Source organism: Muscardinus avellanarius (assembly GCF_963383645.1).
Source record: "Muscardinus avellanarius genome assembly, chromosome: 6".
NCBI classification, from domain to species: Eukaryota; Metazoa; Chordata; class Mammalia; order Rodentia; family Gliridae; genus Muscardinus; species Muscardinus avellanarius.
Genome location: NC_137791.1, coordinates 100,594,100 through 100,619,835, shown reverse-complemented (window position 1 = coordinate 100,619,835; position 25,736 = coordinate 100,594,100). Strand labels below are relative to the sequence as shown.

The 25,736-nt window shown below is 32.7% G+C and overlaps 1 protein-coding gene across 2 annotated transcripts in view; it reads right to left on the bottom strand.

Annotated features, from left to right (window-relative positions):
* Positions 1-3,938: 3,938 nt before the first annotated feature.
* The window catches only part of GABRG1 (gamma-aminobutyric acid type A receptor subunit gamma1), a gene marked incomplete at both ends in the record, with an annotated part of 76,570 nt that continues 54,772 nt past the window's right edge, over positions 3,939-25,736 (bottom strand). The window contains 5 exons of one of the 2 annotated variants that reach the window (XM_080697585.1): positions 3,939-4,208; positions 17,016-17,227; positions 22,155-22,307; positions 22,433-22,570; positions 24,873-24,955. In XM_080697585.1, the coding sequence (XP_080553711.1) occupies positions 3,939-4,208; positions 17,016-17,227; positions 22,155-22,307; positions 22,433-22,570; positions 24,873-24,955 (856 nt within the window). The remainder of the gene's footprint in view (positions 4,209-17,015; positions 17,228-22,154; positions 22,308-22,432; positions 22,571-24,872; positions 24,956-25,736) is intronic. The other variant, XM_080697586.1, reaches the window with a different exon arrangement.

Genomic DNA, 25,736 nt, shown 5'->3' with positions numbered 1-25,736 from the left:
ATACTAAATTATTAAAGTGTCTGTGAGGTTATCTCAATCTCCACACTAAGACCAATGAAATAATGGTGAATGTGGCTTTTTGGTACAGAAAATTTTGCAAGAGTGAGAATAAGCATTGATATGAAAATTTTATAATTGTAATTTATGTATTTACTCATTGGTTCTGTATTCATTCAGTAATTGGTTATTATCTCAATTTTACTCAAATTGTCCTATCTAAAGTTGTTTTCCTATATAATCAGCATATAGAGTATATTTAGTCACAATATATTGACTTAAAAACATTTTCATATTTATTAGTTGTCTCTTGGTGTGAGAGTGCTGCCAGCTATTTAACTGATGCTGACTCACTGGCAAAACTGCAGGCCTCAAATTTTCTCTTGTTCTTGAAGAAAATACAATGCTTTTCTAAATAGAGGTCTCAGAATATGGGAACAGAGTAACAGCAAGAAACCCTGATGATTGCAATTATATTTACTCAAACTCATCATGTCATATTAAACAGCTGATAAATTTAAAAATTTTCTTAATGAGCAGGGCATGGTGGCACATTTCTATAATCCCAGTACTTAAGGAGTCTGAGAGAGGAGGATCACAGGTTCAAGACCAGACTTTGTAACTTAGCAAGACTTTCAGCTACCTAGTGATACCCTGTTTTGAAACAAACAAACAAAAAATTTTTAAAAAGGCTGGGAGTATAGATTAGAGGTAGAATTCCCCTAGGTTCAATAATCAGTACCGCAGTACAAAACTTCCTGATGAAATATCCCTTTAACTTAAAATAAAATGCATAATCTGACTCATACATCAAAATTTTAGACTTTCTGGAGAAAATTTTCTTTTTTCCAATTGAATTCTCAGACAATTTAAATATTTTCCCCCTTAACAAAATTTGGTTTTGTAGGAATTTATTTCAAGCATAGTTTTGTCCATGCATTCAAGAATATGTAAAATATTATTATGTCATTATAAATCAAAGTTAAACGGGCCAATGATATTTATCCACAGAACTTTTAGTTCCTATTTATATATTTAGAAGATGGGTCTATATGAATTGATATTGTTAAAATACCCTAAATCTTCCTGCTTTGGTTATTCTGTTCATACTTTATACCTACTTTTTAATTTTTGTTATTGTCGAAACCTTTTTCTACATCCAAGAAATCAAAGAACACATAAATTCAATAAATTAAGATATTACTCACCTGATTTAAAGGGGATGATTAAAAATTACTTCCTAATAATGTTAAAACTAATACTAGAAAGAAGGAACAAGAATTGGACTGCATACCCTTTGAAAATAAGCTCTATTTATTGTAAAAGGAGTCTAAATTCACCTTTACCTTTTTATTTATAATTTTAACAATAATAAATTTACGTACTTTTTTCTGATTGGCACATTTAAATAAAACTGACATACCACTGGATTTAAACAAAGGGCTTGTTTGATGATATATACAAGGAACACATATGGAAAAGCATATTTTATACTTTTATTAACTCTATTTTCATTTCAAATAATGTCAACATTTAAAGTCAAGTTAATAAAACACTAATGAGAAAGTCAAGACTATATCAAGCATTTTTAGTACTTTAAAAATAGACATGCTCAGATACAATTGACAGAGCCCCCAAATGAAAATTACCCCATACAATGAACAGGCTATAGCTCAAAACATGTGAACTGGTCATAAAAATTTAGCAAAGCACTCTTTTTCTTCATAGATATTTCACTTCCATTTATCCCTAAATAAATACTCATAAGAATATCCACCAACATTTTAATTTTATAGACCCAAATGCATGGATAATCTATAAGTAAATATATACATGGTCAAAGTTTAATTTGGCTATCTATTAAAAAATCAGTCTCTGTGGATATTTGTCATTACCGTTCAATTCCCACTTTGTCTCAGAGGTTTATAAGTAAAGTGGAAGAAAATAGGGTTTAGTTTAGGAATAATTAGATTAAAAAGAAAAAATCCTTTATTTTCTAAAATCATAAAGAATAGAGTCTCATTCAGGTATTCACTAACTATGTGGGAATAACATCACGTTAAAAACTAGAGTCTCAAATATATAGGTAATTGCTTTGTTGTCTTCAAACTTTTTTTGTGTGTGTGGTACTGGGGTTCCTGGAAACCATTTTACCTTTGAGCTACACTCCCAGAACTATTATATATGTGTATTTACATATATACTAATATATATATATATATATATATATATATATATATATATACACATTTTTTTTTAAATTTGGAAACAGGTTCTCCTAAGCAAGCAAGCTGGCCTCGAACCTGCACGATCCTCCTGCCTCCACCTCCCAAGTGCAGGGATTACAAGTGTGCACCACCATGCCCGGCTTCAAACTTTAAATATATGCCTTGATCATAAGACTTGTTCATCCCAATAATTGCTCTTGGCAGTGTGCTGAAATTTTAAAATTGATCTCTAAGCTGCGCATGGTGGTTCCTCAGAATATTAGGAGATAGGGACCGCATGTGGATGTAAATAACTGACATGCCAATGCCTTGCAGGGACATAACCACTAAAGCCTAAGTTTAATTCCTTTTGCAAAGAGGCATTTTGACAAGTATTAACTGAGAGGATTTAACTATAGGGAGACTTTATTTAGACTTTTTCTGTTCCTATCTATAGGAATTTAGAGAACTCCCACATGCAGGTTCATTAAAGATGACTCTCAAAATTAACATCCACCTTTAACATAATTTTGAGGCTTTCTACATTTTTTAGAAAGGAGAATATAATAAGCATGTTATTATATTGTAAGACTGGGTCCATAACCCAGCAAGTGGTATGAGACACAGACCTAAAAATGATTCCTAACTACATATGGTGTGAAAAATGTTAATAGTATACATTTAAGATCGTAATCTCATTATGACTCACAACTTAATATGGCTGGCAGATAATATTTTAACCATAAAGAATACATATAAGCACTTTTCCCTAATATATTCATTAATTAGGGATTGTAACAATAATGTAGCGCATAATTAAAAAATATTTCCCTCTGTGTTTAATCTCAGTGTTGGTAAGTTTTACCATTTCATTGCTAACCTTTTCATATTTTGTTAAATACTATCAAGTAGAAAAGAAAATGGATGAATGCAGTATTTTTTATTTTTTCACCTTGCACTTCAAAAAAGTCAGTTTTCATCCAAATTTGGAAATCATCAAACTAAATATAACTGGAGGTATGTTTATTATTACTTCAGGAAATGGACTGGAATTGAATGATAGAAAAAAATTGACCATTTAATAAGTTATCTATAATTGCCAAGATGTTTGCTTTAATATTTCTGCATTTTACTAATAAAGTATGATGTAGTTTTTTAATCTACAAATTTATACACTTTATAAATTGTTAATTCACAATACAAATTAAATTAAAGAAATAATTTCCTCCTGAGAATAAAGCATCTTGATTATAAATCCAAGGAAATCATGGCTTTGTGTTTTTATCAAGCTGTATCCCCAAAAGGGCAAATAAAAGCAAAACAAAAAAAAAGTTAACAGTTTTTCTAAGCAAAAATTATTAGATGATCTTACGCATTAGTCTTCCATTACAGTGATAATTGTACTTAAATAAAATATGTATTTAATTGTTTCATCTGTAAAATATTTATCATAAAACTTTTGTTTTTTATCCTAATAGGATATAAGTTTAAAAAAATTAAAAATATATAATAATACTTTAACAAGCTGGATTTGACAACTAACCAATTTCCTGTAAATTTAGGGAATTTAATCTAAAAGCTGCTATTTATTTACCTAAGAAAGCCTTAAAATAGTTTTAATACTGTTCAGATGTTAGCCATTTGTTTCTCTGCATTTTAAATTTAACCTCCATATTACTGAAGTACCACAGATGATAACAGATACTTGTGATTTTTTTTGCCTAGTAGTAGAATTTATAAGTAAAGATAGCCAACCCAGTAAACCAGATTGAATAGGGCAAAAGCTGTTGGGAAAAATATTCGAGAATAAGAGTCGATTTTGGCAATGCGTATGTGTATCCTTCCTTGCCTCCAGGATCCTGTTCTGCAGTCCTCAAAACAGCAGAAGAAGCTGGCACAATCTTTGCCCTCCAAACACTGATACCCATAATCCTCTTCTCCTTGCGGTACAGAAATGCTGTTCATTGGAATCAGAGTGGATCCAGCATGGAGACCAGGAGATATCTGAGTGAAATAGCAAATATTATTTGAGACTCAAAAACAGCACGAACAAAGATCAACTTGTCCTCTCAAGGCAAATTCTAGGAGACTTTTAGGCAACAAAATTATCTTAAATTCCATAAATCAAGTATTTTCAATTCTAATTAATTTTAGATTACAATTTACCTGGTAAAATATAGCTTTCTTTACTTTCCAAATATTATGTTGCAAAAAAATTCCTTGGGATGAAATGTTTTACCACTTTAGAAAGCCAGTCTCCAAAATATTGTCAATTGTAAATCTAATTAAAAATGAGAATAATAAACTCTGTATTTCTGTATTTCACACTAAAACTTTTACAATGCAATAAATATGTCCATTGGATGTTACCTGTCCTGATTTCTATTTTATTATTAATGTGAATACATAATTCAGAAGACATTTTTATAATGCAAAAACTTTTGAGAATGTGTGACTGGATGGGAGAAATATGGAATTTATAATAGCAAATTATAAAATATTATAATATTATTAAATATCATTAAATATAATATTAAAATATTATAATTACAAAATAACAAAATATTATATTTTGGAGAAAGGATATGCAGAAGTTAAAGAATTTAATTTTAGAAACAGCCATTGTTCAAAATTCTGCCCATCCTACCAATGTAGCTATCTTATTTGCTGAAATTATTTTGACAGCTGTGATGAGGAAACTTCATGACACAGAATGATCAGTGTTCCAACTCGCCTGGTAATAATAGATAGCACTATTATCAGGATTATTCGAGACACATATTGAATTAACTTTTTATGATATCAGGTTCTGGATAATACTTAAATGATAAAAATAAGTTTTGAAAGCATCATAACTCAGGCATGGCCAGAATACCATGGAGCATTATAGCAAGCACTATAGAGTGAGATAAAAGTGGACTGAATCTCTAGTCTCGCCAAGTATACTCGCATATACTTGAAAGGGAACATGACTGCTGTTTTGCTTCTCAGACTTGTGCAAAAGTCACAATAACAATACTATACACATGCTTGATGATTAAATGAGATAATTTACATAAAACACCAAAGTATATGAAACACAGCCTAATACGCAGCTGCAAATAGATAATACTTTTTTTTGCTGCTTCTGTTATTGTTGTTGATTCCTGACAGTGACACATTACAATCAACAAAAATAATAACAATCAAAACTTGGATGTCATCAAAAAGTTGCTGCAGAAGAGTAATAAATCCTTAAATTCACAAACATATCAAAGTCAGTCAGTAGGCTGAACGTGAAAAGGAGGAAGGGGAGGGAAAAGGGTGGAAAGTGGGGAAGGGCTAAATGAGTGATGTGTCCATGTATGTCTCTACCATCTTGTACCCCATTAAGATGGATGACTACAATGTACCAATAAAAATAAAAATAAAATAAGCAAAAATTAAAAGGCTCTAATTCTAATATTTAAAATAAAATAAAATAATAAAGTAAAATATGCATTAGATTTTAGATTTAGTAACTTTTTATTATCCTGAACTTTTGCATATTTCAGGGATTATCTTAGTTGTGATTCTTATGATTTACTGTAGCTAGCAGTTTTCTTACCTAAAACCAAAAATTCAATGTCATAGCTATAAAAGTTGTTTTAATTTTATCCTTATTTTTAATGTAAATGTGTATCAAGACTTTTTTAAAGTTTTGAAAAGAGCAAATATCACAGGCATGAAAGCTTTATTGAAAGAATTACTACCGTCAGCTATGCATACATATGTGAAAATACCAGTGTCAGTCTCAGCACTCTATATGGAGAAGGGAAGATGGGGAGGGAGCCAGGGGGGGATGACAAGTATTGTGTACATGTATGTCACTGTCAACATAATATGCATTATGATGTGAGACTAAAAAACACCAACCAATAAAAGCATATAAAAATTAAAATAATATTTTATGGAGATTAAACAAACAATAAGATTTTTTCTTAATTTTGGATATTTATTTATTTATTTACTTTTGTAGTACTGGGGATTAAACCCAGGGGCATTCTACCTCCAAGCTACACAGTCAGCCTTATTTTTTGTATTCTTTATTTTAAAACTGGGTGTCACTAATTTGCGGAGGGCCTCAATAAGTAGATGAGGCTAGGTGCAAACCTGAGATCCTCCTGTCTCAGCCTCTCAAGTACTGGTATACAAGCATGCACGGCCTGGCCCGGCTTATACCTATATTTAAAACCAATTTATTTTTTAAAAAGAAACAGAAAATCTCATCCAGTAGCCATTAAAAGTGCATTAATTAAGCTGGTCATGGTGGTGCACACCTGTAATCACAATTTTTGGAAGGCTGAGACAGGAGGATCACAGGTTCAAGGACAGTTTCAGCAACTTAGTGAGACAGACCCTCAGCAATTTAGTAAGATTCTGTTTAAAAAAAATAAGAAATAAAATAGGACTTGCAGTGTAGCTCAGGGAAAGAACACCTCTTTGTTCAGTCCCTTGCAACACACACACACACACACACACACACAATACAAAAAGAAGCCAGGAAGTACATGGGGTGATGCTCTAAAAAGATAAAAGCATGATGCAAGTCACATCATCCATATTCAAAATAAAATGTACAGCTTGGAGATAGATATCAATTCTCTAAACACAAATGCATTCGTAGCTCCACTTGCCTAGATATATTATAAAAGCAGAGGCAGTTTATTACCAAATGTTAATGACAGATCTTTTGAAGATGTCATTTGGGGATACTTGACTAGACGCTCACATTTTGTGGAACACTAAAGTTATGTAAAAAATGAGACAAATTGATATTCATTTCCTTGTCATTTAATACTTAAATAGCATACTTTCATGTGCTAATCAGAGTAAAAGTGATTAAAATATAAGTTTGTTATTTGGCAATGTTAAGGTTATATGGCAGAAAATATTTTATGTGTCATTCATCACTGTCATAAATGGACATATGGTGTCAGATGATATCAATTGTGCCTGAGAGGGATGATTAAAAATTCAAGCGCGCAGAAATGAAGAAAAACTGAAAGTAGTTTATTCACTATTACAGATATGCTATTGCAATGACACTTTGATAATCTTCTAGATTTTGCTGCTGTTTTCCTCCCCCCAAAACCCAGATTGATAAATTGAAAAACCACATTTCAATGAATGATGAAAGTGAACAGAAATATGCATTATGTATATTGAAAACATAGCCAAAAATATGATACAATATCAGTAAAATAAAACACTGCTGACATGCATACTGCTGACCTGGACCTCACTGAATGATAAAGGGAAGAATATATACATTCCAAACTGCATTTATCTGAAGTGTAAATATACTGCCCTGCCTACCTCCGAAGCAACAAAAGAATGAATAAATAAATAAATAAGTTAAAGTTATATAAGTAAAAACATGCATTAATAGGATATTATTTTCTTATGCTGTTAAAATTTAGAGAATGCATCTCTTTTAATTATTTTGAAAAGTCACTAAGAAAATAGAAAAAAACATTTTCAAAAATATATCCCATCTTCACCATTAAAGATATGTATGTCTAGCTATACATAAAATACTATATTACCTATAAATTAAAATATACTGAAATATATAAAATGCTCTTAAGCACCAAGACAAAATAATGTGAAAGAGCTATTAATAAATAAACACATTTACATAAATTATACTAATAGAGTTATACACTTACTTAATTAGTATCTATACAATATGCTAATACCACTAGTATTATTATTAATATAAATACAATAATTAAGCAAATTTATTAATATTATAAAACACTGATTAATATCACTCATTGATTTCCCACATAAAGCACTGCACCGGAGAATGGCATCCTAAGCAGTGGCTTTTTCTCCATCTCTGTTATATAATCTTGCTTAAATATCAATCAGAATGATCAAAAATTATGAAATCCACATCAGTGTTCAAAACATACAGGAAACAGACTTTGGTGATGAGTTATCAATATGCTTCTTAGACTGTGGGGCAAATTTCTGCAAGTCAAAGAGCAGATGGGAATAAACCAACAGATTTAATTAGATCCAAAGAAAAGAAACTCAGAAAAACCATGGAAATGGGAACTTTAGAGTTTAAGCTTTCTCTCCATCAAACCTCCACAAATGCTCACTGGGAGACAGGAAGACTCAGAATGCAGATAGGATAAAAGCGTGGAGCTAAGCTGTGATTTTAGATGGGCAGCACTGCCTTGATTCCCAGCTGAGAAGTAGGAGGCTGACATGTGAGTGTTCATTGTAAGAACTCCTTAACTCCTTGAACAATGATAATAATAATAATTCCCTACCACCTTGGGAATGATTAGTATTTATTTATTGGCATTAGAATGTCCTAGTAATGCCATCATGGTCGTAACATTTATCTTTATCATGTGTGTGACACTGGGGATTGAACCCAAGGGCATTCTACCTCTGAGCTATACTTCCAGCCCTATTTAAGTTTTGGAGGGCCTTACTAAGTTGCTGAGGCTGGCTGACAAATGCAGTTCTCCTGTTTCAACCTCCCAAGTACTGGGATTACAAGTATGCAACACCCTGGCTGACTAACATTTACCATTTAGAAAGCACGTGTGTCTATTTGGAACAATGTGATTTTATGCCTCCCAATCACACCTATGAAAATCAAATTTGACAATTGCAAACTGGACACTGACATGCCAGGCTTGTAGTGAGAGTAACCAGGGACTTTAAAGAAAAATGAATTTAAAAAGTGATAAGTGATGAAACACATTTGGTGTTACTGCCTCTAATAATTCAGTAAAGAAAACATTAATCCGTGCAATCAGTCCACTCAGAAATACTTATGAAGCTAATGCATCTATTTTTTTAAAAAAAAAAAGCAAAGGAAGAAGAGGTGAAAAATTAGATCTCTCACAAAATCAAAAGGTTATTGCCAATTTTGAAAGCTCAAAAAATTTAAATCTCGGTAAATTTCTCACAATATATGATAAAACATTACTTAGATAAAAAAAGATGATAGAGCCAGATGTGGTGGCACATGCTTGTAATCCCAGTACTTGAGGGGGGGCTGAGACAGAAGGATTGTGGATTTGTACTCAGCCTCAGCTTGTACTTAGTGAGTCCCTCTGAAACTTAGTGAGACCCTGTTTCAAATTAAAGAATAAAAAATTAGAGCTAGAGATGTAGCTCAGAGGTAGAATGCCCCCGGAGGTTCCATCCCCAGTACTATTAAAAAAGAAGATAAAAATAAAATAAGGAATATATGCTTAACCTAGGAAGTGTAAAATCTGTCTCACAATAGTTTTAGAGGAAAAAATAGAAACTCATATGAGCAAAAATCTAAAAGTGTAAATAGAAGGAAATCGGAATATCAAGCAATGAAGCAAAATTAAAAAACTAGAAAATTTGCTGATTCTTAAAAATATATTTTATACTATAAAAAACATGATGAAAGTTTTAGGTAAGAAATGTGAAAGGTTTTCCTAAAAAAAAAAAATAATGATGATGTGGCCCATGCTTATAATCCCACCATTCAGGAGGCTGAGACCAGAGGATCGCGGTTCGTGGACAGCCTCAGCTACTTAGTGAGGCCCTCTGCAACTTAGTGAGACCCTGTTTCAAAAATTAAGAATAAAATATAGGGCTGAGCATGTATCTTGGAGGTAGAATGGCCCTGGGTTCTATCTCCAAAACCGCAAAAAATAATAATAATGTTAGAATTAGTTGCAATAATAAATTCAGAGTTTAAAGCTTTAAAATTAAATGATATAATAATTATAAATGGTAAGATAAAATATTAATTCAGAGAATGAAAAAATAGAAGAACTAATTTTAAAATATTTTTATTTGATATCTTGAAACTTTGTATGCATTAAAGTAATCATTATAGGAAAGTAAAAAGATTAAGGGTTAAAATAAAAAATTGAAACCATCAAGAACCTACAGAGAAAGCCTACAGAATGGGAGAAGATCTTTACCAGCCACTACTCTGATACAGTGCTAATATCCAGAATATACAAATAGCTCAAATGAATCTACACTAGCAAAACAAATAACCCAATCAAGAAATGGTCAACTGAATTGAATAGACACTTCACAAAAGAAGAGATACAAATGGCCAATAGATACATGAAAAGATGCTCAACATCATTAGCCATCAGGGAGATGCAAATCAAAACTACGCTGAGATTCCATCTAACCCCAGTCAGAGTGACAAGCATAAAGAAATCAAATAACAACAAATGCTAGTGTGGATGTGGGGAAAGAGAAACTCTTTTACACTGTTGGTGGGAGTGCAAACTAGTTCAGCCACTATGGAGATCAGTGTGGAGATTCCTTAGAAAACTGGGAATAGATCTACCATATGATCAGGCTATAACACTTTTGGGTATCTTTCCAAAGGGATTGAAATCAGAGAACTACAGTAACATATGCATGCCTGTATTCATAGCAGCACAACTCATAATAGCCAAAATATGGAATTAACCTAGGTCTCTATCAACAGATGAATGGATTGCAAAATTAGGGAAAATACAAACAATGGAATTATACTCCTACTATAAAGAAGAACAAAATCATGCCATTCACAAGAAGATGGAAAGAAGATGGAAAACTTTATGTTAAGTGAGATCAGCTAAGCACAGAAAGAGAAGGAACATATGTTTTCTCTAATATGGCCAAAATAGGGAGTATTAGGAATACCAGTGGGACTCCAAATAATGGAGGGGAAACCACATCAAAGCTAGAATGGAAGGGTAGGAAAGGAAGAAGGCTGAGGTTGATTAATGGAGGAGCTACATTCGAATATATATATATATATATATATATATATATATATATATATATATATGTGTGTGTGTGTGTGTGTGTGTGTGTGTGTGAATGTAGTATGGGTAACCTGGACACTTATTGTTGGGAAGTGGAGAAGGGGAAGTGGAGCCAGAGAGGGCACCAAGCACTGTGTGAGTATATGCCATTTTTAATATGATCCACAAAAAATAAAGAAATTTAAAAGAATTAAAAATAATAAAAGAGTTAATGTGCAGTTAACCTGAGAGTTGGAACCAAATGTGTTAGGTAGAGAATTTCATTCTTCATTTCTATATTGTTTTTCTACATATTTATTTATTTATTTTATCCATGTAGGTATATTACTTTAGTTAAAAATAGTTTGCTTTTGTAAAGAGTTATAGTCAGTGATTCATCTGGTATCTTTCAGCTGAAATAGTCTTTGGTGCTTTAAATAGGAAGAAAAACATTAGCAGGGTGTCTTATTGGAATCAAAATTGAAAAAAAAATAGTTACTCAGTATCTAGACACCTTCAGAGGACTATCACATGAGCACTGTTGCAAGTGACACTAAGTGATTACTCTATCTGTTAAAAACATCCCACCATCCACTGACTTTTTATAATTCCTAAAGCAACCTTTTTCCTGTATTTCACATTTTACCAGTACCACATAATCCTTCCTGGGAGTTGTGCCAAATGCCATTTCAGGAGGAAAGAAATTTGTATAATTTGTGAATTTGTAGATTGATATGTTTTTTATTATTATAATACATACTCTGAAAGGTAAATGGACTTTTTCATATACATATGTGTACCAGGAAAGTATATGGCTTCTTTGCAGAGATAAAACTGTGAGGTTGGTGTTGAGAGAAACCTCCCTTTTTAAAACTTTTTAAAAAATACTTTTATTGATGTAAGGTAGTCTCACATCATACTGTAATTCATAGTGATGGTGATGTACATGTACATAGCACTTGGTTGGCTTTCTGCAGCTCCCTCCCCACTTCTGTAGACAGGATATTGAGATTGACATTGGATTCTCATATATGTACAAAACCATCTCTGATGTAATGGTGAGCTACATGTTGGAATTCAAATGTATGATAATGGAGGAGAAACCCCAGGTGAGCCAGGAAGGCGGGTCTAGGAGAAGGGAGCAAAGAGGGAGAATCAACGAAGGAATCATTTTCATTGACATTTCTGTACCTATGTGAAAATCTCCTTTTAAACATTACCTGTACTCTAATATTTAGGTTCTAGTTTCCCATAGTATGTTACCACTTAACTATTATAATAGTATCCAAATTCATCTCCCTGCCTCATGCCATTTAGGTATTTACTTTATGCTATTTCTAATTATTTTTTGAAAATATGCTATTCTACTTAAAATATGCATGACTTACCAGGACAATTAAGACAAAATCTAAATTCTTATGACACTGAAGCACTGGCATAACCTGGCCATACACTGATTTTCTATCATCAATATGGGTTATTTTCTTCTCTATGGTTTCCATTTTCTAAGCCAGACCTGTCCAATAAAACTTCCAATGATAGAAATGTTCTCTATGCAGCAGTTCCATGTGACTACTGAGCAGTAGAAATGTGTCTAGTGCTACTTATTTGTTTATTTTTATTACCTTTTATTAATTTAAATCAATATAGCCATATGTAGCTACTGGTGACTTTCTGCAACATTATAGTCTGGAATATATACATTTACTTTTTAATCTCATTTGGAAGACTTGACTAAGCTCATGTGGCTCTCTCTGTCTCCCTGCCTTGTTCTTCTGAAAACTGCAACTTTTCTTCAAAGAACTACATTAAGAATGTCACATGTCCTCTGAAATATTCCCTGCCAAACTTTCTCTAGAAGAATTATTTTGCATGCTTTTTGAATTAATTATTTACACTTGAAATGAAAGGAAGCCTTCCCACTCCACTGTGACCCACATTGACAGAAGCTGCTTTTCAACACTGTGTGCCTGTTAAATCAATGTTTTACAGATTTTATTACACGGTATCTCAAAACTACCTAGAATGCTAGGCTTATGCTATATAGGCTGGGTTTTTGATGCCTAATTCAATAAGAACAGCTTCTCTAAAAAGCATGTGATGTCTTATATCTTATTTTTATTCATTGCAGAAAAATAATCTGCTTTTGAAAAAATGAGAAACTGATCAACTCATTGTTAACTCTCTCACAGTCCCTTTACTTCAAAATTTTATATTAGATTGATGTTTTATTGTATTATATCTTTATCTTATATTGGCACATCATTTTTTCATAACTAGATGTGTGTGTGTGTGTGTGTGTGTGTGTTACAGAGGTTAAACTCAGGAGTATTCTACTTCCAAGCTACACCCTATCCTTTTTGTTTTGAATCAAGGTCTCACTAGGTTGCTGAGGGCCTCACTAAGTTGTTGTAGCTGATCTCAAATATATATTTCTCCTGTCTCACTTTCCCAACTACTGGAATTATGGGTGTGTACCACCATTCCTGGCTTTCAGACTAGATTTAAATATCTTTTGAAAACAGTGAACACATTATTTTAGTCTCCAAATTGTCTTTTCATGGTGGGTGGAACTATGTTTTATCACTTTATATTTTAATCAAATTGAGAGCATAAAAATAAGTAGCTTCTATTCTCACATGAAATATCAAGTTCCTGAGGTAATTATAAAATACACCTAAATCATATTCTTAATGAATGGTAATCAAGGATAAAATGGATAGTGGATTTTTATAGGGAACAAGTCAAATGTCATTAATATTCAAACAAAAAATAAGAAAAAATATAGAAATAAAGGAAGAGCAAAAGGAAAGAACAAATAAAAAGCAGATAAAAAGAAAGATTGAAAATAAGTGAAAGAAATAATGACAAAAGAAGGACAAAAAGAAGGAAAGGAGGATGTGAGAAGGAAAATGAGAGAACAAGGTTGGAAGGAAGGAAGGAAGGAAGGAGGGAAGGGAGGGAGGGAGGAAGAGAGGGAGGGAGGGAGGGAATGAGGGAGAGTGGAGAGTATAAGGAAGAAAGCATCTTTATTTACCCACAACTTTTCTTAAGTGATTACTAGATGGTAAAATACTATTATGTTCAAATATCATTTCAACCCAAAGAAAATAAGTGAGATCATGAGCATCTAAGATTCTTAGCTAAGCAGATGAAGAAATGTCAAAAAAGGGGATCTTAAATTTGCTTAATAACCAACATTTTTATCTCACAGTGACTGCATCCAAGGTTGTTTTTGCCTGACTACTGCTGCAAACACTTGAGAGAAAAATGGACACTTCTATATGTCAAACTAATCAAAATATTTAGGCTATTAAAATATAGAAATGAAGCCGGGCGTGGTGGTGCACACTTGTAATCCCCACACGTGGGAGGCAGAGACAGGAGGATCGCGCAGGTTCGAAGCCAGCCACGCATGCTGGCTTAGGAGACCCTGTTTCCAAATAAAAATATAAAAAGGTCTGGGAGTGTAGCCCGGAGGTTGAAGGGTTTCCAGGAACCCCAGTACCACCAAAAATAAATAAATAAATAAATAAATAAATAAATAAATAATATAGAAATAAAAAAAAGAGATAAAGAGACAGAAAAAATGGAAAAGGGTGATTAAGTCACAAGCAACTAGTAACTAATTCGAGTGTAGGGACAAGATGCTGCAAGCTCTCTGGGTCTAGGCTGCATATTTAATTTTCCCATCTAGAAGAAAAGAAAACTGTGGATTCCAAAAAGTCCTTAAATAGAAGAGTTAAGACAACAGCAAATAGACCTGACTATTCTTCAAAAGAGTACATTCTGATTTACCTGATTAGGAAGACCACATGCCTGAGCAGTGGGCCGGCAGGAAGTCAGGTCTGATTACTGATCTGGCCTTTGAAAGCGCCAGTTAGTACTGAAAGGATTCATAAAGCACTTAACTGAACAAAGAAAGAAAGACTAAAGGATTTCCTTTTGAATGGCTGTAAAGAATGTTTTTGGCACCCAGGCAATCCATTATGTCAACTGAACTGTTGCTATTTGTCATTGAGTGCTTTAGAGCTGTCCTTTAATATTTATTTCTTGTTTTTCCACCCTTAGCATTTTCATCCTGGGTGTGATGCTAAATTTTAAAGGCATCATGTATAGAATTTTTCTTAAGTAACTATCCTAGAACAGAATATGGAAGTTTTACTACATAATTGGAAAATGAATGAGTGAATAAAATCATAATTTTAGAGATTGCATTGCAGTGTCTCAGCTCTCCTAAGCAATTGTGCCATCCGGAACTGTGTTTGAGAGAGTCCTTCTTTCTTTTTCTCTCTTTCTCTTTTTTTTTTTTTTTTTGTTGTTGTTGTGCTAGTAGGGATTGAACCCAGGAGAAATTTATCTCTGAGCTATACCCAGCCATATTTTATTTTGAAGCAGGATCTCATTGGTTGCTGAGAGCTTCCTAAGTTGCTGAGGTTGGACTTGAACTTGCAATCCTCCTGTCTCAGCCTCCCAAGTACTGCAATTACAAGCATGAGCCAGCATGTCTGGCTCATTGCTTGGCTTTTAATGTTAGCTATTTTTATGCTAGACATTTCCAATCAAAATTTCCAGAAATAAAAATTTGAAAGTAGTTAAATATAGGCAATTATGAATAAATTATGAAACAAAAACTCTAACAAGGATGGTTGGCTTTAATTAAAAGAAAGTAGTAAAGACCCTCCATTTTCTTTACCAGAAAATTCAGCAATGGATATTAATAATGATTTGTCTATCAGAATATATTTTTACTATTTTGAATAGTAAAATATAACAAACATATGACAAAGTTTTATAAAGAAACTAGTGAAAAAGAGGGGAAGGGGAAAACACTGAATCCTAAAAGTGACTTAGGTAGGCAATGTGGAAAAACTCCACGCTTCACTGTACAGATACTATAGCAGACTTATCAGCTTGTCAACCACACACAGCTTTTTGTTTTCAGTTTCATACAGTTCTCATGTGAGTGTCTGGGAACAAATCTGCTGTGTAAACATTTACTAGAATTACTGATGGAGTATTGTTTGCTTAATTTTGGAGAAATAAATATCTGCTTGTCTTAGTCTAGTAGAATAAAGCAGGGGTTTCAAGCTTGAATTCTGGTACGGAAAAGAAACTGAGTTCCTGAGCTGGGCCTGGTGGCACATATTTGGAGTCCCAGTATTTGGGAATCTGAGACAAGAGCATCAAATATTCAAGGACAATTTCAGCAATTTAACGAGGCCCTCAGCAAACCAGTGAGATGCTGTTTCAAACATAAAAAATAAAATAAGGTTGGAGCTGGAGCTCAGAGGTCGAATGCCCCTGCATTCAATCCACAGTACCATAAAAATATAAATGAATAAATAAAAACCTGAGCCTGAGTCTTGGTGGAGGCATACATGCACACCTCAGTCATTTAGCCCTTCTTCAATCTCCACACATCCCCTCCTCCCTTTTTCCTCATGTTGACTTAGTGATTGACTTTGCTATGTTTGTGAATGCTCATAATGTACATTAGGGAATTTCCCTCTATTCTCTTCCTATAATACCCAGTTAGGTTGGCTTATTTGCTCATTTATGGTTTCTCCTTCATTGTCTAGAATTCTTCCTATGACCTTTTTTCTCCCTAGCGTCTGAAAATTAGAGCATCCAATTATTTTTTTACTTTTTGTGATTGACTAATCTCAGCATAATGCTCTCCAGTTTCATCCATTTCCCTGCAAATGACATAATTTTGTTTTTCTGAGAGTAAAATTCCATTGTGTACATGACTCATAATGTTTTAAGTACAAAGAATATATCACTTCTGGTAAATTGTATAGTATAATATGTCACTTATTCAAGGGAGATCCAATAGGAATGCTGGGGAAGTATAAATAAACTTTACTTAGCAAGCAATGTTAGGCGCTCCAGTTTTATGCTTTTATTTGCCTTTCACCATGGTACCTCAACGACCCCTATTACATTTATCCAATATAACACAAATATTTGAAACTGTATCTCTAAGCAATTTGGGGTTTAAGAAATAGACATTTTGGTAACATACCGAGGCCTTGTTTTTTAGCTTCTTGTCTCTAGTAGTCTTTCCTTTTTGGTTGCTGGTAAAATAATGCAGGGTTCCGTATTCCATCAAGGCTGCAAAAACAAAAATGAAACACACAGAAACAAAGAGATCCATGGCAGTCACATATGAAACCTTGGGTAAAGACTTCCTGGCGATTGTACTCAGAGTTGTCATGGTTAAAACTGTAGTGATACCTAGGGAGAAAGAAAAAACACAGAAGATTAGAAATAATTTGACAAACCACTTTTGTTCTTACATCTCATTTGGCAATATCGTGAGCTGAAATAAACAACGAAAACAAAAGGATATGATTACTAGTGATTTACAGAAGGAATTGCTGGTAACCATAGCTACATTATGCTGAATGTACTCTTTGTGTCTGTGAGAATTTTAATCATATAAATTACCATGGACTGCAAGTTGCCTCCAAATATGTACTCTTCTGTTTTTCTGTAGTAATAAAACAATCACTTCTAGGCTAGTATATGGTTGCTAGAAGAACAACTTTATTTGATACCTCCTTGGCAATAGAGCATGACCACCAAGGCCAAAATCTAGCCAAAGGTAACTGGACCAAGAATGAGAGCAACGTCTAAAAGTTAGAATTAAAAAGATGGGGATCCCTTTTTTTCTCTCCTCCTCTTAAATTGTTTTGCTGGAAAACAGTAGCCAGAGAGCCTACAACCTTCTTACACCATTAGATAACCCTGGGATTTCAGATCACTTGTGGGTTTGTAGGCAGAGAGCTGGAAGCAGCTTGATCCTTCATACTGCAGTGTTCTGCACAGCCTTGGGCTACCTAACTCTGGGCTTACACAGGGGACACAAATTTCCTTCTTCTTAACAAAAGCAACAGTGATTAAAGCTCTTCTGCCAAATATAATTAAAGTTAACCAAAACTTGCAAAGTGTTTTTTACATGATAATTTGAATTAAAAGTACTTTTTAATCTCAAATCTAAGTAGTTCAGGCATAATTGTTTCATGTGAATACTTCAAAAGCATGGAGAAAATATATTTTAAAGAACTCAGCATGTATAATTGGAATATGCCCAGGAGCCCTATTCCTCTGCGTGTATCTTTGGATATCTTTTTTCTCTCTGCCACTGGTCTTTTATGGTATTTATCACTATTAACCTCAGGTAACCTAAATTACAGATATAATTGATAGAATTCTTATCAAAACTGATGTAATTATCTTTCTTTACTTCACTATGTATGGCACTATAAATGGAATTGATTATTTTAAAATGGTAAATTTAATGTTAAATGCTCCTAACTTGGCCAATCTTTATAGAATGCTGACATCTCTGACTAAAAACGTGAAAGAGAGAAGAAAGAAAAAAGAAAGGAAGAAAGAGAAAGAAAGAAGGAAGGAAAGGAAGGAAGGAAGGAAGGAAGGAAGGAAGAAAGAAAGAAAGAAAGAAAGAAAGAAAGAAAGAAAGAAAGGAAAAAAGAAAGAGAGAAAAGGGATATAACAGTCTCTGTTAAGGTGAAAGTAGGATTATTATAGGAAAACTAGTCTTTTAATTTTATTGAGATCTTGGCTAATATTACAAATGTACTTGAAAATACCATATATACTGAAGGTATTTAAATGTTCAATAACTATCAATCACCTAAAGTGTTTGATAACTTTATTCAGATTTTCTACATCTTGATTGATTTTATTCTTATATTTTAAACACTGAATGAAAAAAGCTATTAAAATGTCCAGTAATTATTGCAAATTTGTTCATGTCTCCCCATTATTCATGATAGTTTCACTTTAATTATTTTGAAAACACAACTATGTTGTAAAGGACAAAAAATATTTGCAGAACTTTCTGGCTTCCATAGTTAAGTCCCATCCCTACTTTAAAAATCTCAAAATTAGAGGGGCATGATGATGGCGCATGCTTGTAATCCCCACACTTGGGAGGCGGAGACAGGAGGATCGCGTAGGTTCAAAGCCAGCCTTGCTGGTTTAAGAGACCTTGTTTCCAAATTATGTATTTCTGGGAGTGTAGCCTGGAGGTAGAAGGGTTTTCAGAAATCCCAGTACCACAAAAAAAAAAAAAATCTCAAAATTACTTTCAAATATTAAAATCACTCTGTGGTTCGATTTTGTATTGATGGATATATTAAATTTTACTTAAGACATTATTAGATGATATTTCTTTTATGAATAAAGAAAAATTATACTGTAACTTAGCTTTAAGACATTTACTTCTCTAATTTAGTAATTAATATCTCAGTGCTTTAGATTTAGAAAAAACATGGTGGTTTTCCTATTTAAATATCTGAGTTTTCAGGGTATGGTGGTGCATGCTTGTAATCCCAGCATTCAAGAGGGTGAGACCAGAGGCTCATGGTTCACAGACAGCCTCAGGTACTTAGTGAGACCCTCTGTAACTTAGTGAGAGCCTGTTTCAAAATAAGGAATAAAAACAAGGGTAGGGGTTGTTGCTTGGAAATAAAATGCCCCTGGGTTTCATACCCAAACCCTAAATAAATAAATAAATAAATAAATAAATAAATAAATATTTGAATTTATGAAAATATCTGGGATATTAAAAGGATATAAAGAAAACATTTCAGATATCATTGTTATTTTCTTCATGGCTTCCTCTGCCCAAGATCCTATGATAATATCCCATTATATGTAGAATAAAGTCTGAATTCCTAACATTGGCCCACAAAGATTTACATGATCCAACCACTGCCCACTTTTCCAATTTCATTTTCCCCCTCTTATCATCTCAGTGCTAGCCACAGTTGTCATTTTTCTGAATGTCAAGTGTGGCATGGGAGGTCCTCCCAGTACCAGTTATCTTTTTGTCTAATACTATCAAGTTGGAGAACACTTCATGAGGGTATTTCTCAAACTCTTCCTCCATCAAGAGCTCTTGCAAGCCAGGCATGGTGGCTCATGCTTGTAATCCCAGCGCTTGGGAGGCTGAGAGAGGATTACATAGGTTCAAAGCCAGCCTCAGCTACATAGTGAGGCCCTGTTTCCAAATAAAATATAAAATAGGTCTGGGATTGTAGCTCAGAGGTAGAAGAGCCTCTGTGTTTCACCCCCAGTACCACACATACACAAAAAAGAGCTCTTGCAAGACAGCTCACTACACAACAGCAAACATCATGTCCACCCTATTCCCTATCATTCTCTAACTAGTTGGTATTATTTTTCTTCTGATCTTTTCTCACTCACTGAAATGTTATGCTACTTTTTTATATTTGCACATTACCTCTTCCCTTCACCAAAATGTAGTATGAACATAAATGTTTTATAACTTTTACTCACTTTTAACAGTGCAGCACCAAGAATGCTGCTTGTTTCATAGAAAACATTTGGTAAGTATTAAAATGCAAGGTTGAATGAATTATTTCAGGAAATTGCCCCTCAATGATATGTGTGAACATGCTACATAAACTTAAATATGTTGAATCTATAACTTCTTAGGGCCCAAGAATATAGGATATTTTTCAAGTTAGTTCCTATTATGCTTATCTTTACAATTAGCATACTAATATTGGAAAAAATAGAAAATCATGTAAAAACACAGTTCTACAATTGGCTTTTCTCTTAAATGATATTCTAACATGACTTTTTTTTTTGGTGTTACTGGGGGTGTAACCAGGGTCCTTCTACCTCTGGACTATTCTCCCAGCCATATTTTATATTTTATTTGTAAACAGGGTCTCACTAAGTTGTTGAGAGCCTCACTAAGTAGCTGAGGCTGGCTTCAAACCTGTGTGATCCTCCTGTCTCAGCCTCCCAAGTGTGGGGATTACAAGCATGAGCCACCACCCCTGGCTTAATATGACTTTATACAAACCCAGTAGTAGAAATAACACACTCAGATTATCTTTGAAAATACAGCATGGCAATAAAACATAAATACTATGCTCATTATATCTGTACTGCCAAACAAAGAAACTCCAATAACTTATATACATTGAAATATAAAACAATTTGGCATATACAATTATACATGAGTAGACCTTGTCCACTAGTAAAGTTGACAACTATGTTAGACTCCCCCAAAAAACTGCATTTCTAAGTGTAGAGATAGATGCTACTTTTAAGTGATTTGCATTTTATTATATTAATTGAATAAAATTGTTTACCAGCTATCAGATAAACCACATGAAAATGTCCTTGCCATTTAAAGTAGAAACTATTTCAACTTTATTTATTTATTTGTTCCTTTTCCTGGTACAGGGGATTGAAGACAAAGGGATTCTTCCCACTGAGCTACACCTCAGTCATTTTTATTTGTTTTAACAAAGGGTCCCCAATTAGCCTGGAGACTATGATCCTTTGTTTTAGCTTTCCAAGTACTGGGAGGACAGACCTAAGCCAAGCTTTGCTATAGGTTTCTTTATGTTTAACACACAGTTACCAACATGTCATACACTGATCTTGAAAATTAAATCAGTTGATTCATAAGTTTCTTTGTGTATCAATACATAAATGTAGGTTGCCACTTTGTTAAAACAAATGTATAGTAATATGCCACTTATTTTCTTATGTGATTTGATTACTGTAATGAATTGCTATAGAAAGAAATCAAACACTATTTTATCAAATATGAATTGCAAAGTATTCTTTCAATCAATTTTACTTTACAGGTACCTCTCATGAATTCCCAGATTAATTAATTGTACATTATATATTTTACACAAGCCAGAGAGCTTCTTGTTCCTTTCAACTACCTGCCCTTTAGAACAGCTGCCTGCTCATTTGCAGTATTATGAAATGAAAGTTTTTGAATCCATCTAAACATGTACCAGTAAACAAGATCTAATCATTATTAACAAAATAAAACTTGATAAAACGTGATTGAAAATATTGACTAAAATGATATTCAGAGATTATGTATGATTCCTCCTGTATTAATTCTTATGAGTACGGTTGCTTCCTTAACATAAAAATAAGAAATATTCTGTTTCGTTACAATTTTTTCCACTTGCCTTTTATAAATTCTTTTCAACATCACATTGTACTAGAGTTTCTATTATTTCCTGATTGTAGTATAAAGAAATGTTTCTAATGTATACACCTGCAAACGTTTATTATTTTACAAAGTTTTTTTTTTAATTCCATGATAATATAAAAACATTGCATAACATACCCAGTGATGTCCTTGCAGGTACTGCATCTTTATTGATCCAAAAAGACACCCATGAAAGAACCACTGTTAGGATGCATGGAATGTAGGTCTGAATAGTGAAATATCCCATTCGTCTGCTCAGGTCAAAAAAAATTGTCATGACAATATAATCTCCTAGGGGAGAAAAACATATGTTTTGCTTTAGCTAGAAAATACATGAATGCTCATATTAAATTCATATATTTAAAGACATGTCGTTCAGTGCTTGCATCATTTACTGATATTTGTTTTCTCCTTACCTGAGATTGTGTGAGAGATTTCCGTGGAGTTCCGTAAACCTACAAATGCAAACTGATACAATCTCCAGTACTTGGGATCAGCCACTTCTACAGAGGGCTTTTTCCACTTATATTCGATTTCATTTTTAGGATATCCATCTGGAGGAAGAATTAAAATAAATTTATACATTAACAAAATTCAAACCTGAACTATTATCAATTCAGTGCCAAATTTCCAAATATTAACTCTTGGAAAGTCTTCTCTCATTTTTATTATGTTATAGGAAATACTGAATGAAATTTGTATGTGTAATTTAAAGAATAATTATAGAGCAGTTAATTTCACTCTGGCATGTTCATTCCAGAGCCATCTCTTTTTTTAGCCCTTAGTGGTTTTGTGAAGGGGCTTCATCATGTGACAGTAAGAATCAGGCCTTTTATATCTCAGCTTTTTGTAAGGATTAAACTCTCTTAGAATTCAACCCTATAAGGTTGTTAAAATCAAAGAATGAAGTTGCAATGTTTTAAAATGTCCTCAGGTCACAGTTGGCTGCAAGCCTTCCCTTATACATTCAATAGATTTGTAAATTTTTGTGGCTGAAAATTTTTTTACTATATTTGATGACTCATGAATAGTTGGAAGTGTTTTAATATGAAAATTTTATCTGTTTCAACAAAAGATTTAGTCTGCTATATTAAAAGTTGAATTTCATTTTATTTCTTAAATAGTATATAATTTTCATTTTATTTCTTAAATAGTATATAATTTTCAGGAATTCCTTCCATAAATATAATAAAATAGATGCCATCTCTGTTGATCTATTTAAGAATACTTTCTCCCCACAGGTTCCATCCAAGATACTGCAATAAATAAATAAATAAATAAATAAATAAATAAATAACAATACTTTCTATTTTTTCTCTTTTTCTTCTGGCTTCTAGTCATGTTATTTTCCCACAATTCCTATTCATTATAATTACAGATATAATAGGAAGTCATCATAACATATAAGAATGTGGGCACAAAAAACATGGTTGGTTAGGTACTCAACCACACAGATTCTCATGAGATTCTCTTAAAATCGAGGTTGAATAAAATTTTCAAATATCTTTACTGTGAAATGCTGGAGGTAAAAAGCTTAATTTTCAATTGTACCCATAAAGGATGTTTAAAAATAATTAACTATGGTTCTTTGACTTATATCATTAATACCCAACTTTATTTTTAGGATGGATTATTAATACTGGCAAGCAAAGCCAAAACAATGTCACACCAAGATTTAACAGCATCATCTAGAGGAGAGAGCAACAACTGCTACCTCATCAAATATTTACTATTTTTAACTCCTATTAATCAAATCCTGTGTTACCATATGGCTTCTTTATCCATTGAAAAGTTCATATTTGTAAATCAAATAATTTACATATAAGATTCTTAATGTAAAAGAATGATTCAAGGAGACAAAATTAAGTAGGATAATCTAAGAAATTTCTTAATAAAGAGAAACAAAATATTTCAGAATTAGATCATTGAGGAGGTAAGGTAACACTGATGAATGAATAGCTATGTCATTCTATTGAGAATAGGTTCTAAAATTTTATTTATAAAAATTAAATTTTAAAGGCAGAAAAATAGCATTAGACAATTTGTGAATTTAGGCAATATAATTTTATTTAAAGTAACTTACATGCTTCTAAGAGTTGATTAATTATTATATACACAAATGTTTTATGTAATCTATATGAGAATAAGTATTTTGAATAAAAATAAAATTAATATTGTGACAGAAATATTACATCTGTTTTTCTGAAAGAAAATACTATGTTGAAATTTAGCTCTATTTCTCTGTTTCATTATTCTTTCATGCAATTAACTAAACTCCCTTTTAACTCAGAAGTCTTAACCACATATTTTCTCTTTATGTGATAAATACTCCACCCAAAAAGTTTTTGAAACATATTTGAAAACCCAGTACAATTTTTTTTTATTGGCGCATTGTAATCATACATCTTAATGGAGTACAAGATGGTAAGAGGCATACATGCACACATCATTCATTTAGCCCTTTCCCAATTTTACCCCAATTCCTACCCCCTCCCTCCTGCTAATGTTTGGTTTAGTGAAGGACTTTGGTGTTTGTCAGTGTATACTACCTCTATGAGAATGAATATAATTTGAATCAATTTTTATTCCTGACCATGTAAAAATATTTAAATATAAACCTATCTTTACTATTATTTATTCTAGATAACAAAATCACACTTTGATAAATATATACACTCACTACACGTTTACCATAACTTTTTTATTTAAAACCAAGAAACAAATGCATTATTTGAAATCATATTAAAAGAGAGTTGAAACTAATCCAAATATCTAAAATTTGTTTTATTTTAAATTTTTAAAGAAAAAAGGTTTGTGACTTACACACTATGACAGTCAATTTTTTTTTTTACTTACAACTTGAGAATTCCAGTGGACAGGAATGTTCATCCATAGGAAAGTTATGAAGCTGAAGGTAGCATTCTGCATTAATTGTCAATCTGTTTATATGGAAAAACAAATAAACAATTTCAAAACCAAAAATCTATTGTTTAATTTTTTTGTATTTTTTATTGGTGCATTATATTCATACGTCATATTGAGGTAAAAAACTTGTGTGTAGAGACATGCACACATCACTGATTTACCCCTACCCAATTCCCACCCCATTCCCTCCCCTTCCTTTTCTCCCTTGCTCAGCTTACTGGTTGACTTCTATATGTTTAAGTACATTGTATGTTTTAGAGATTTTCTTCTTTTAACTACATTTAAAAGATGATTCGGGCCTATAGTGATGAGGTATGATATATTAGAATATACTAATAATTCTAAGCTGTGTGTGGTGACACACTTGTAATCCCAGTACTCGGGAGGCTGATACAGGTAGTCACAGATTCAAGAACAGCCTCAGTGATTTTGCAGGCCCTCTGAAACTGATGACATCATGGTTTAAAATTTAAAAAAAAAATTGCCTGGAGGACTGAGTTAGAATTCCCCTGGCTTCAATCCCAGTACTTCCTCACAAACAAATATAATAAAAATTAGAAAGTCTGAAGGCCTTAAATTACGATGTTATAACATTCACAAATGGTAGAAAATTCTAATTCTTTCCTCTACAGCCAAATAATTCATTTGTATATAAATTTAATATAATCATTGTACTTAGATTTAAAAATGCGTACTTCCAGATCTCCATGCACACCTTCACACACACCAGAGTCTTTCCTCTTTGCTTCTAGATCTTTCATATACTATCTTTAAACTTAAATATCTCAGTATTTT